Genomic DNA, 14,550 nt, shown 5'->3' with positions numbered 1-14,550 from the left:
GAAGCTTTTCTGTTTTGAGCCTTCTGAGGAAATGCAGGTGTTGGTGATCTTTTTTTAATTATCTGGCCTGTGTTCACAAACCAAGAGAGGTCTTCTGAGATGTGTACCCCAGGAACTTTGTAGACTGAACTCTCTCTACCACCTCACCATTGATCTCAAGTGGTGAGTGAATAGCTGGCCTTTTTCTGAAGTCAATGATAATTTCTTTAGTTTTGTTGACATTCAGATCCAAGTTGTTTGTTTCACACCATTTGATCAGAGAGCTAACCTCGTTCTTGTATTCCCTCTCATCATTATCTCTTATGAGACCCACTGCAGTAATATCATCTGCAGATTTGATGATATAGCTATTGGGAAATTTTGCAGAGCAGTCATGGATAAGGATGTTGAACAGTAGATGACTAAGTACCCATCCTAGAGGTGCACCCGACCAGTGTTGAGTGTAATGATACCTGATGTGTTGTTACCAGCACATGTCTTCTGTGGTCTTCCAATCAAAAAGCAATGATCCAGTTGCAGAGGCTCTTGTTCCCAAGGTTAATTAATTTGTCTGTGAGTTGTATTGGAACCACTGTGTTGAATGCCGAGCTAAATCAATGAATAACAGACTGACATAGTTGTTCCTTTCTTCAAGATGTTCCAGAGAGAGGTGCAGGGCCACCGAAATTACATCCACAGTGGATCTGTTTGGCTAATAGGCAAACTGTAGGGGGTCGAAGGTCGGTGAAAGAGTTTCTGACAGATGCTTTTTTTCTATCCTTTCAAAGCATTTCTTGACATTTGAGGTTAGTGCCACTGGCCTGTAGTTATTTAAGCAAGTAGGATTGGCTTTTTTGGGAAGCGGGATTATATTATTTACCTTGAAGCATGCTGTCACTCTTTCAAGAGCCAGGGAGGTATTGAAAATATCTGTAAGGATTAGACATAGTTGGTTTGTGCATTCTCTTAATACTTTGCCCAGAATGTTAACAGGGCCTGCAGCCTTCCTGGGGTTCACTTTCTTAAGTTGGCTTCTCATTTCTCCAGGGTTAAGTTTGAGCAATGTCTCATTCTGACCAGTAGGTAGTTTTGTAGCCTCTAGGTTGTTCTTCTCCTCAAATCTGCCATAGAATTAGTTCAGCCTGTCCAGAAATTCTGTGCAGATATTAAAGCTATGTGCTCACCATATGTATGCATCTGTGTTGTCCATTTTCATTCTTCCTCACCTCCCCACCCTCCTTCCACCTTCCTTTTCATCTTTTGGAGTGAACTTGTGGATATTGTGGAACCTTTTATTCCTGGTTTGAGCCCCAGCTTTGCTGTTCTTTTCTTTTGGTACTATCTTAGTATCCTTAAGGTAGCAAACTCGATCTGAGGTATCGCTAGTTGACTGGGGCATTATAGGTAGAGGGAGGAGTTCATGAGTTGGATCTGAAAGTCTAGTGTATGTAGTCAAGTCAGATTCGAGACCCCAATTATTGAGGAAGAATGAAAATGGACAACACAGATGCATAATTATGATGAGCACGTAACTTTAATTTAATTCCACTTCTGAACCCTGCCATTTTGGCCTTTGCTGGAAAAGGATCCTTTTAACAAATTGTCATTGTTTCAATGTTGATGCCCTCTTTCATCCTGTTTCTTGTTGTTTCTCTTGTTCTGTAACCTCGAAAAACGTCGTGAGAGATCTACGTGTTCTAAAAATACATTATGCCTTCCACTAGTGGCAGCAGTGAAATCCTTATTGGTAACATAGTTATTGTTAACCTTGCAATTAACCTTTTGTAGTTTACCTTTGGCCTTATAAGGACCTAGATAAGCTGATTTATTGGAAAAGTCATCAAAATCTCTCTCTAATGTTTTGTCCTTTCTCCATTTAATATTGCCGCTTTCTTTGTCAGTAATGTCAAACACCTTAAAAATAGAATCCTCCATTGATTCAAATAATAAATTATTGATAATTTCCTCTTTTATGATGAAAATATGCTCTACTAATTTCTTCATTTCTCTCTCATTGTCCCTTGTTATAATTATCAATTCCAACACAGTCCAGTTGAACAGCTCCAAAAGTTCAGCATACAAAATGGAACCTTGTTGTAGCCCATTAGAGTATTTATATACCCTTAAACCTTTTGGAACCCACTTCACTGCAATACTTGCACTTCAAAAGGCATTGTTAAGTTGTAATCACCTATATGTACTTAACAGTTTCTCAAATTTATCAAACCTATGTAATTCAGTTTATGTTATGAAAATAGTATGGACCCAAACAATGTGTAAGCCAGTGGCACATGAATGTTTTCTTGAAACTAAGAAACCTGCAAACCTAAGATAAGACATTTTACCACCTGTAATGAACAAGTCTATTTGGGAGCCAACACTATAGAATTATTATATCAATCCCAGGTATGCACAAGCATTTTTTCAGCATATAAAAAACGTTATAGCATCTTTTATATGAGAAATTTAACACTACCTTTCTAACTACACAAGCTAATGTTATGGTTGCAAAGTATTTTTATGGGCAAAAACAAAAAATTAAAGCAAAGACTGCTTAGTTAGACACACTATGAGTAAAATGTGCATGTGTAAGAAGTTTGGAAAGACTATCCAACTGCCAAGCTTATGTTTATTGCAGCCCATGTCTAGCACATATGTCTCTAATGGACAGAGGCAGCTTGAAAATCTTGACACAGCTTACATATAACCTTTAAAATAACCCATAAGGCACCTAAACTTGTGGGATACATTTGGGATGCTTGACTTTGCTTATAAAGGTCGCAGTGGTCATTAGCCTACTATACACCTCTCAACCTATTATGGACAGAATTATGTAGGGTAGTAGTTTGAATGGTACTTGGAGTAATAATAGAGAGAGATTCTTATTTAAGGGCACACAGCACCTGGCGCTCCCAGAATTACTTGACCACACAAAAAACAAGGAATCATGTGGTGAAGGAGGTGTGCCCTTGTCCCACCTACAGTGAGAACTCTAAGAAAGAGATAGGAAACAACTATTGGTAGTAAATATAATTTTCCTCTGGAAAAGGTCTGAACTGAGCCACAGTTAAGAGATGGAACAGAGGCAGCTTACACTGACTAGCCCCCAGCTTAAGAAGCTTAACACTGGGGCAACACATTGAGTGAGCCATATGCTTGGGAAGGGGTGTGTGTACTCATCCAATGGACTATCTAGAAACTGTGCTCTCAATTTTCTGTCTTTTAAAGTAGTTAACAATTTGCTTCACAGAAAAACTGAAAAAAACAGAAGAGATTGTGAAACAGCTTCTGGTACTCCAGTCATACAGGAACCTAGTATCAAAACTTGCAAAAAACAAAAAACTCTGTATACCCCAATACAATTAAAACCAGCACATAATCATGTGTTGGTTGGTCCTCTGAAAGAAGAGAACACAAATGAAAAGGTACTAGATAGATTATTTTGGTGAGGTATCCATGTCTCAGCAGAAAGCTGGCCTTCTTTATGACAGCAGTATCAACACACCTCAAAAAAATAAGGAGATCCCCATTATTACCTATCTCTACAACAGAATCCTTATTTCAGAGGATAGCTATTGATCTAACAGGAGCATATCCTAAGTTGAATGGGGGATAAATAATACATAATAAGAGTCTTAGATTAGGAAGCCATCCCATTGCAGGCAAAAAAATATATGGCCATTACCAGAAAGATACTTTTATTGCTTAGCTGGGTTGAGATACCTGAAGACATGCTGAAAGATCAGTGCACCCCTTTTATGTCCCATGTAGTGTAAGCCCTATAACCGATACTAGAGCTCAAGGTGGAAAGACATCCATCTGCTATCTGCAGACAGATGGATTAGTTGAGCACCTCATTTAAACACTAAAAGCATTAAAAAATGATCCTACCTAATATCTACTGAGGGAAACCTGGTATTAGCTCTTTCTGTGTGTTCTATTTGCTGTGAGGGAGGTACAACAGAGGAGGTTTCCCCACTTGAACAGCTTTATGTGTGGCATCACAAGAGACTCTTCTACATAGGAAAGGAAACTTGGAAAGAAAACAAGAGTCTTCACTGTAATGCAGTACAAAATATAGTTCAAATACCAAAGAGAATTTAAACTGTACCAACCTTAATAAAGAAGCATATGATTAAGGCAAAGAAAACTGAAACCAACACTCGAATAGTGATGAATGATTCAGGGTTTTTGTCTCAAGTCAGAGGATGATTCTCATACTAACCACAAAATAATTCTTGACCACCTCACAGGACCTGAAAAGTGCTGGTAACAGCAGGTTTAGTTTGCTGCAAGGTGTTCCACTCCAGTAAATGAAAACAAAAATAATTGTATTGTGTGAATAGTTTATCACCTTAATCTTCTAGAAAACATATGGTGGTTTCTTGAAACCTGGGATAAGTTATTCCTTCTCTGAATTAGAAGTAATTGTAGTGCAGTCACTGTCTGTTTATCAGGAAACCAAACCTTTCAACTGTCTCCTTTTTGGAGGAATATACCTATTTTCATGGTTGATTTAATCCATCACACGATATTCTGAATCATCCCTCATCAATCATACATGATTATTAAGCTATCTAGTACACAGAAAAACATACTACATGACCAACGTACTAGTGACACCTTTACATCATCCTTTTTTTCATATTGTGTAGTAAACTTTTGCAATACAGTTCATTAAAGTTTGCAGGTTTTACACTGCCTATTTGATAATGTGTTTATATTTTTCCAACATTTTGTCACTACCTGTTGTTTAAACATGTGTTTCTGAGTAGTATGTCACATTCCTACTGCAAACAGAAAGAGATGTGTGCTATTTGGTATTCAACTGTCATGTTAAGTAGATGTTCAGATTTTTGAATGGCTGTGCGTACTTTTCAAGGGCTTTTATACCTATTTTCAATATGTGCAGATTGAGTGGTATGCAAGAAAGGAGTGACAGATTTTATTAAAAATAAAGATGTGTTTCTAGCTATACCTGGATAAAAAATGGTAAGTCATACAGAGCTAGACATAAAACAGTTCCTGCCTTATGGAATCCTAGAAGCAAAACATCTTGATGTTGCCCAGTAGGCAAAAAAAGATGCATGCATTGCTGTGGTGATCATTGAATAATCTCGTAAGAGATGGAGTATTTTTATTATGCAGGTGCTCAAGCTAAATGGCAGCATCCAGTTCAGTAATGATTTTATGCAGGTAGACCCCATTTCCTATTTTAATTGGCTAGGCTGTGCTATAGGATAATGAACTGACTCAGAGGCTAGGGCACGCCAGGTACTTTGTATCCTTGTATCTCACAAAAATCTTAATGCCCTTACTGAAAGGGCAAAAGAGAATATGGCCTTCTCCTTGTCATATGAACTTTTACAATACCCACTTATCTTATTCAGGATGTATAGGGTCCCTATAAATTCAATGCAAATCCAATAAACAAATTCCTTTGGATCAGTAATCATAATTTGCCATCTTTTTTGTTCAAATATTCCCTTAAGGAATGTAGGCTTCTGGCCAGTCATGCCATATGTGTCACTGACCTGGAAGAGGCCTATGATCTAGGGTATGTTGTGAATAGGTGACTGGTAAAACCATAAGTAGAAAAAGTGAAGGCCATCCAAGATTGGCCTCAGTTGGTGATTATGATACATGTCTTACTGGGTATTTCCAGGTACTGCCAGTGAGTTATTTTACATTTTACCATCTGGTTGCCACTCTCACAGACCTGGCAAGGACCCAGTGTTCTAATCCTATGAAAAGAACAGAAGAGGTGGACAAGACATTTTCAGTTTTGAAACTGGTCTAGTATACATACCCATTCTGAGCCACATCCATTGCTAATAGGAGCTTAGTGCACAGACAGATGCATCTGATGTAAATTTGTGAGAATTGCTGTCAGAAGAGGTCAGGGATGAGGATCATTTGATATTGTATCTTTGATCACATTATCTGGCAGAGAAAGAAGATAGTTATTGACATGGAGTTCTGGCCATTGAATGGGCCTTGGATACCCTTCACTGTTTCCTTCTGGGGTTGCTATTCTAATACATCACTAATACATCACCAATCATGCTGCTTTGCAGTGGTTCATATAGCATCAGGATAGGAGCATGAAGACTATCTGGCAGTTGTTGACTATGAAACTTTTTGCCTATATGGTACTAATAAGACTGGATCATTTGAAACAATGTTGGCACACTCTGTGCCATGATGTTTAACACTGAGAAGTATAGCACAGAGGTCCTGATACACTTGGGTCTTTGCTGTGTCTCTGTCTCACAAAAAGTTAATGGATGAAGCTGCTTGAATGAGAAATAATTGGTTAAACTGTATCATTATTTGTCTGTCTTGGGTTTTAAAAATGTTTTTTGAAGCCACTTATAATGCTAATGAAACTGTTTACAGTGATGTGAGTTGCGGTGAACTGTAAAATGTTTTTCTGAATTTGGAAGGTATCACAAAAGGACTCAATGGAACTAAAGAAGACACCACTAAAACAATTAAAGCCCTTTCCAGGTTTTTGATATCTTGAAGCTGCATTTATCCTTGGCCGAGAGGTTCAGTGCTTTATGTTCTTCTGGACAAACTAGGTTGTGTAAAACCTGACCAAGCTAAAGAGCGAAAAAATTGTAGTAAAATGAATGTTTCACTGAAGGAAACAGACCCCTCTAAAGAAAGAAAGTGTTTTAAGTTATTTTGTATTTTACCTTATTATTTAGTGAATTATCTGCTACCTTAATTTCCCTTTTTTAATACGAAAAGCAAGACTTCACTTGCAATATTTATATATTTTGGTTAACTTAAAAGCACTGTATGAGTACACTAGTCCTACACTGGGATAAGAGGCCAGTCTTTACCAATACATGCTGTGGGCCCTTTACATGCCATAACATGCTGGGCTCTTGCTTGTTCTTAGACCAACTGCTGAATACAGAAAGATTTACTGCGTTTTTCTGACAGTATGACCTTTCCAGGATGACAGTCATAATAGCCATGTAGTGCATGGAGCACTGTAATTAAACTCCAGCACTAAAAGTCGATGGTGCTTAATTGTTCTTATCCATAACTAGTAATACATTACAAAGTATTATGACTGGATCTGATATCATAACATGATTATGTGTTCTCAACATGGATGCCAAGATTCACCTCAAGAACCAATGTCTCAAATACATAATAAAAACATTATGAGACCCAATCATAATTCTCTATATTGTACTTTACAGCTGATGAGTCAGAGTTTACTTGCATCTGAAAGTGAACAGTTTCCTTCAGAGTCACACCAAAGTCTGAAACTGTAATACAGATGTGTGTGTGTGTGTGTGTATGTGTGTGTGTGTGTGTGTGTGTGTGTGTGTGTGTGTGTGTGTGTGTGTGTGTGTATGTGTGTGTGTGGGGGGGCACTTTGTTTTTATTTATTCTCCATAGCTACAAAGGCTAAAGGTAGTTGACTACTTTGTGTTCCTTTTTGCTTTTATTTGAAACTACACAAAAAAATCAATGTACACATTTCATAAAAAGTGTCTCTACTTGTCATTGTTTTGATTATACTTCTAGGTTCTTGAGGAAGCATCCCAAGTATATAGATGCATTGATACACATTACTTCTTCCAAGATAATTCTCTCCTTCTAGTGTTCCATAATCCAGTGAATGAACTCCATCAATGCAGGGAATCCTGGAATATGGCTCTCCACTCTGATGTTCATTTCAGGTAAGTTTCCTTAACAATCTTTTAGATCCTCATAAGATCCTAAAAATAGGAACTGTTTTTTATTACTTAGTATATTATTAAGCTGGGAGAGTGTTAAACACTGCATTTCACTGCTGTGGTTAGAACAACCTTAAAGAACATACTAGTACTGTTTCTTAGATCATTACAAATGAACTACATGCAGCTTGTCATCAGATTCAAGTCTATTCATTTTCTTCCTTGTACCAAATGTTCTTACTTATTAAACTATGATATATTTTATTCTAATTCACCTATAAATTTTAGTACCACTTTACAAGAATAAAAAGAAAAAGCAGAACTCTTTGCAAGTTAATCCTGTCAGAGCATATGACAGACCTGCCTGGGGATTCATAAAGAGCCCCACCCCTCCCGTTAAGGGTTCTGATAGAAAGCTCTGTTCCTGTGATCCAGAGATGTACAATTCAGAAATACCTTAGCTTGCAATGAGGAAAGCTAATTTGCATGTCTCTGAATTGCCATTAACCATTACCAAGTGCAAATCAGCACTTCTGTGGTTGTTAATTGTGGTGGCTGCATTGTGTTAGCACAGGCATTTCCTTACTTCACTCTGTCATGCACATGCACACACAGTCACTCCCTTATTCATATCTGCATTCAGTCACACATCGCTCTCACTCTCTATCTCTCAAACATACAGTCACTCCCTCATTCATACCTGCATTCATTCACATATCGCTCTCACTCTCCCCTCACACACACACACACACACACACACACACACACACACACACAAACACACAACATCCCCCTTCTGTTATAATGTATATGATGTCTCCTTTTTTCCTGTTCTGTTAATTCATGGATGATTACTGTCAGTCATTAATTAGGGTTGCCACCTTTTCAAATGGCCAAAGTGGGACATGTTTGGTACAGACATCAGATTTTACAGGCCGACACATACCCACGGCTAGTACAAAGGACAGATGTTAACTGTTTTGCCTAAATAAAAGCTTATTCTTGTAGCATTTTAGTTGCTTATTCTGTTTCTTATAACATTTAGGTATTTCAGATACAGAATAACTGTTTTATGCAACTATTACATAAAATATAAGAAATAATTTTGTCCTAAAATCACAGGACATTTGCCATTTTTACAATTCCTTGTCAGGACACAACTGCCCAAAGATGGACTGTCCCTCGCAAAGTGGGACAGGTGGTAACCCTATCATTAATGCCTTCATATAATTCAGAAAATGCATGATAGTGCAAAAACTATTATCCTAGTGGTTTTCTAAGTTTCTGGGAGGAATACTTAAAATATCTCCATGATTTTGTCCATCATTAATTTTGGCTTTTGTTCTGATGTCTTGAGCTACATGGTTGATTCTTATATTTAATGTTCCTTGTCTGTCTCCCTTATAAGTCACGAATTGGTGCATGCATTACATTTTATTTATTTTTATTTGAATTTGTTAACCAGGGTAGAAAACTAATCACAGCTGACAAATTTTAGTCTCAGCTCAGGCAAGAGCAAATAAAGATATAATATACATAGAGTTATGATGGAACTCAAGTACAAAGAGATGGAAAGATTACAGTTAAATACAGTAAGCATGTAGAAAATGTACATTTATAGTAATTGAAAGCAGATTATCAATATATATGATATCCATTTATGTATAAATGTCAAGATATGAACTTGGCTAACTGTAGGGTAGGTTGTGATAGAAGGAGGGAGGTTAGAGGCAGAAAGAAGCAGAGGTGATCAGGTAATGTTGTTGGCGAAGGTGCCTTTAAGATTTGCTGTATAGAGTATCCCTGGTGTTTAGTCTCTTCCTCCCCAACCCAAGTCTTCTGTGTTCTCCCTGGTGTATAGGGCTCTCCCCAGCCTATGTCCTCTGAGTCATCCCAGGTGGCTGGTGGTTCCCCTACCACAATCAATTTCAAGTCTTAGGTGTCGTTGAGACATGAGATACCACAGTTATCCCTGGAGTGCAGTGTTCCCTACCCCAACCTTTATTGTGTTTAAGTGTCTTTCAGGCACTTTATGCAGAGTAATCCCTAGTGTCTACTGCACAGCCAATCATGTGTGCCATTAAAACACATAGCTTAAGATGTATTCCTGGTGGCTTGTGGTTCTTCTCTACACAACAATGTTGCAGACTCTGCTCATTAGTCTAGAGGTGTGTGGATGTATGACAATCACCCCAACCCCTCCTCCCAACCTCCCACCCCACACGCATATACATACATACTAAATAGCCTCCTCCAAGCCTAATTGCACTCACTGACACACTCATCCATTCATCCATTCACACAAACACACACACACACACACACACACACACACACACACACACACACACACACACACACACACACACACACACACACACACACACACACAGACACACACACACACACACACCCTAGCACTACTTGGCCACTAAATACCTCGGCACTTACCTGTACCATGAGGGATGAACATGGACAAACTACGAGTGGCCAGGATCAGCCATGCTAATTTAGTAATTGTTAAGCTAAGTGCCTTACTACAGGTAGTTTCAGGGGAGACCACATGGACAATTAGTATGCCATGTCCTCTGGAATGCTTCATTAGCATGTAGCACTGCCTTGGAGACAGCCCAAAATACTGCTGCATGTCTTTGTGCAAAAACACAGCATTATGACTGCCACTGAATTTCAAAAAGTTACTTTTTGAACTTTTACGAATTCAGTCCCTGGAATGAACAAATTCACTGATATCTCAGATACATACATACATGCAAATATTTCAAGCACAGGCAGTAATAGTGCCTTTCTAGCCTGACAGTATACCAAAGCAGTTATCCCAATAACAAGTGTCTAAGATGATCTTAAAAATGTCTAAACTAGTGTTTGTTTTAATATTATTTAGTAGTCTCTTCCAGGTGTTACCTTCTCACTCAGACAACCAGTTAGTACATCTTTCATTCCTATATAATCTCCTGCACAGGTTGTCAGATACTTCCCTTCTAGTTTCTGATAATCCGCAAGCATTCCCAAACTTAGTTGTCAGCAAATGCCCTATATACCTGAATAATATCTCCTATTAAACATCTATATAAGGCACTGTACGAGTTCATATAGCTTAAACTTTCATAATAATGTAAATGCTTTAATCTATGCATGCCCTTGGTATACATCCATTGTACCCTTTCCAATTTCTGTATGTTATCTTTCCTTATAAGGTTTCCATATTAGCATGCAATACTCTAGTTTGGACCTAATGTAACTTATAATCAATGATTTAATCATTTCTGATTTCTTAGATTTTATAAATATTTTCATATAGTTACAGTTATATAACTTTCATGAACCAATTGGTTTATAAGATCAAAAAAAAAAAAATCAAAGATGGATCTACCTACCTATATTTCCAGGTCATTAAAAGAATCTACAGTTTCAATCACTGTGTGCAGTATTAAATGCTCACCCTTCAGTCTATGTCTCTCATATCTCATTTGCTTCATTTTTGATTTATTTATTTGTATGTTACTCTCATTTGCTCACCTGATCAATTTAGTAAAGTTATTTTGCAGGCATTTCCTATCTATAACCAAAGAAGTAACTAGGGTGGGATAAAGGGAGCTGCATTTCTGAATGCCAGTATTGCCTTTCTGTCAGAACTGAAGTACTGTAGTGCTTTGTGTTTTCAGCATATTACGGGCATTCAGAAATAAATGTTGGTATTGCATTTGCAGCTATACCTGAAGCCCTACAGTGTTCAGTGTGCATTATAAACTGTAGCAGATGTTTCTTACATAATTAACAAGCAGTTTGCTACAGTTTAAAGGGAGAGAAGATGTTTTTTTCTTAAACTTAAAAGTTGAGAGAGGGTACTAGATCAGGGGCTGGCACTACTGGTATCAAGAATAGCTAGATGCACCTCTGTCAATAGCAGGCATATCAGTTTTCCCATTTTCAAGTCATCTGCAACTGTAGAGAATCTCAGATGAAAAAGATAAATTAGAAAGACATCATAAATAAGGACGGGCCTAGGACAAAGCCTTGTATGACACCCTGACTGTAACTTAAAATTTCACCTAATTGCTGTATGATACTTGCCATGTACTGTTCATAAGCCATGCAGCTATTTATCTTATCAAGATTACATTAAAACCTAGTTGTTCTGATTTATTGATTAGTGTTTTGTGAATGACCCTATCAAAAGTTGAAGATAGGTCTCCATAAATTATATCACAACTCATTGTTTTTCATTTACAGCTGCTATTATGATGTTATAGAACATCAAGTTACAGGTAATTATTGAATTATTTTCATCATAATCATGCTGATATATGATTTCAAGTCCCACCCTCTCTGATTTTGACAATACTTTATCCAGTATAACCTTCTCCATTGTGTTCCCAGATTAATTAAGTGTATATGTTCAACATATAGATCAGTTGTACTTGTAGTAGCCTAACTTCGCCACAGTAGTCAGGAAGTCCTTCTATGTGGCACACCTCATCATAAAAGAGTTCTCATCCAGGAAAAAAGAGGTCATTGTTCCCCTCTACTCGACACTCATTAGACCCATTAAAGAGTACAATGCCCCTTTTGGAATGTACCTCACAAGACATCTGCAGCAGCTAGAAAGGCCACAGAAGTACCTTACAAAGAGGATTACTTGCCTCAAACAAATGCCCTACACTGACCATCTCAAAAAACTCCAGCTTTACTCCGTAGCATATCGCCTACTCCGAGGTGATCTCTGCCTAACATATAAAGCCATGTCAAACCTAGAGCTGTTGGACATGCTACACCTAAAGAAATCCCAATCCCTCTGAGCTACACGCTCTAGGGACTTAAACCTTGTCACCACAATAAACAGGACATGCTGGAGGGATAGATTCCTGTCCCAGAGACTTCCCATACTCTGGAACAGGCTACCCATCTATGTCAAGCAAAGTTCTTCATTAGCACTCTTCAAGAAAAATCTTGATGAGTGGATGGGAAATAGGAAATACACCCTGGGGATCACGTCTGTGTCTCTGCTCGACAGTGGCACAGGAAAATAACTTTCTTGAGTGGCGTAAGCCAGGGATCCTTGTTGGCTAGGCTTACTTAGGCCCTTGGGCCGATAGCCTAGTACCTACCTATGAACCTATGAATGTATTTGGGTCCTACCCCCTCGTGACTGGTCAGCTATCTAACACCTTCCACATGCTCTGCTGGCAGCTTAAGATATGCTGCATAAAAGGAAAGTAAAAGCACAAATCTCTTTAGAGCTTTCTTGCTGTTTTGCTGCTGAAGAGTGTTCCTTCACTTAGCCTCATTGAACTGCTGGTCTGCTATCATTCTTTCAGGGCTGGCCCAATAATTTCCTAATTTTGGAAAAACCTTCCACTAATATTAATTTTCTGAGGAAATTTTGTATTTTTCTGACTAAATTGTGTTTGTTAACAAACTGAATGTTTTTTCCGATTATCATTGTTTTTCTCAACGAGTATGTATGGAAATGCTTATGTGAATTTTGCGTATAAAAAAGTTATATTTTTTGAGAGAATTTTCCTACAGACTTTTTAGATTTGTATAACTGAGATGGGATGTTGTGCTTGTAGGGGACTATCAGTGGTTTACTTAACTCAGTGCCACTTGTTCTCTACTTACTCATTACCAACTCATCCATGTATCTTTACCAGCTTTTGATGTTTCATTCTTCAGGAAATTCTCCTTCAGTCAAAAAAAAAAAAGAAAGAGTCCCTCTTTTTCTGACCTGGATTTTCAGAAGAGCAGGTATTTCAGAGAGATGGTGATAATTCAGGAATTTCTTCTCAGTCTGAACAATCTGATTCTGAACAGAGTATGACTCCAAATTTCCCTCTTGAAGATTTATCTTTTCTGAGAATGTAAGATGAAAGGGGTTTTGCACTGGGAACAGAATGGCATTTGTATTGCATAGAAAATGCATTATGATTTGTTACAGTTTGATGTGCCTAAATCCACTACTGTACCTCCTTGCTTTAGAGAACGTTTTTCTCACTGCTTCTAATTTGCCTAATAGTCGTCCTTCTGTATCAAGTAAGGCTAATATACAGAGTCATACTTACTCATTTTTAGGTTCATAGGTTCATAGGTTCATACTAGGCTATCTGCCCTAGGGCATTTATAAGCCTAGCCAGAATGTGTTTGGCTTTCGCCACCCATTTTAAATTTATTTTGCTATGCCCTTTTTCGAGGTTAGTATACTGTGCCTCTGTCTAACAGTGACACAGAAATGATACCCGGGGTAAACCTACGATCTCCCATCCACTCATCAAGATTCCTCTTGAAGAGAGTCAATGAGGGACTCTGCCTAACCTGGACTGGGATTTTATTCCAGAGTGAAGGGAGCCTCTGGGTTATGAATCTGTCCCTCCAGCATGTCCTATTTATTTCAGTGCTGAGGTTCAAGTCTCTCGAGCGTGTAGCTCGATGGGATTTGGATTTTCTGAGGTGCAACATGTCCATTAATTCCGGGTTGGACATGGCTTTATACGTCAGGCACAGATCACCTCTGAACAGGCGGTATGCCACTGAGTAGAGCTGGAGTTTCTTTAACCGGGCAGCATATGGCATCTGTTTGAGCCCTTTGATCCTCTTGGTGAGGTACTTCTGGGGTCTTTCCAGTTGCTGCAGGTGTCTGGTAAGGTACATCCCAAAAGGGGCATTGTACTCAATTATGGGCCTGATGAGGGATGAGTAAAGAGGCACGATGACGTCCCCTGATCTAGATGTGAATCCCTTCATGATTAGGTGGGCTATATAAAATGTTTTTCTAACCACTTTGGCCACGTGGTTGTCAAATGAGAGATTGCTATCAACTTGGGTCCCCAGGTCCCTAATTACTTCTTCTGTA

General features: G+C 38.3%; 1 protein-coding gene across 1 annotated transcript in view; it reads left to right on the top strand.

The window, feature by feature from the left end:
• Positions 1–14,550, top strand: part of SPAG17 (sperm associated antigen 17) — a 3,638,922-nt gene that overhangs the window by 1,663,396 nt on the left and 1,960,976 nt on the right. The window contains exon 18 of the mRNA XM_044071485.1: positions 7,531–7,685. Within this exon, the coding sequence (XP_043927420.1) occupies positions 7,531–7,685 (155 nt within the window). The remainder of the gene's footprint in view (positions 1–7,530; positions 7,686–14,550) is intronic.

Source organism: Protopterus annectens, chromosome 5.part0 (assembly GCF_019279795.1).
Source record: "Protopterus annectens isolate FY-2018-M chromosome 5.part0, PAN1.0, whole genome shotgun sequence".
NCBI lineage: Eukaryota > Metazoa > Chordata > Ceratodontiformes > Protopteridae > Protopterus > Protopterus annectens.
This window is presented reverse-complemented; position numbering and strand designations above follow the sequence as displayed.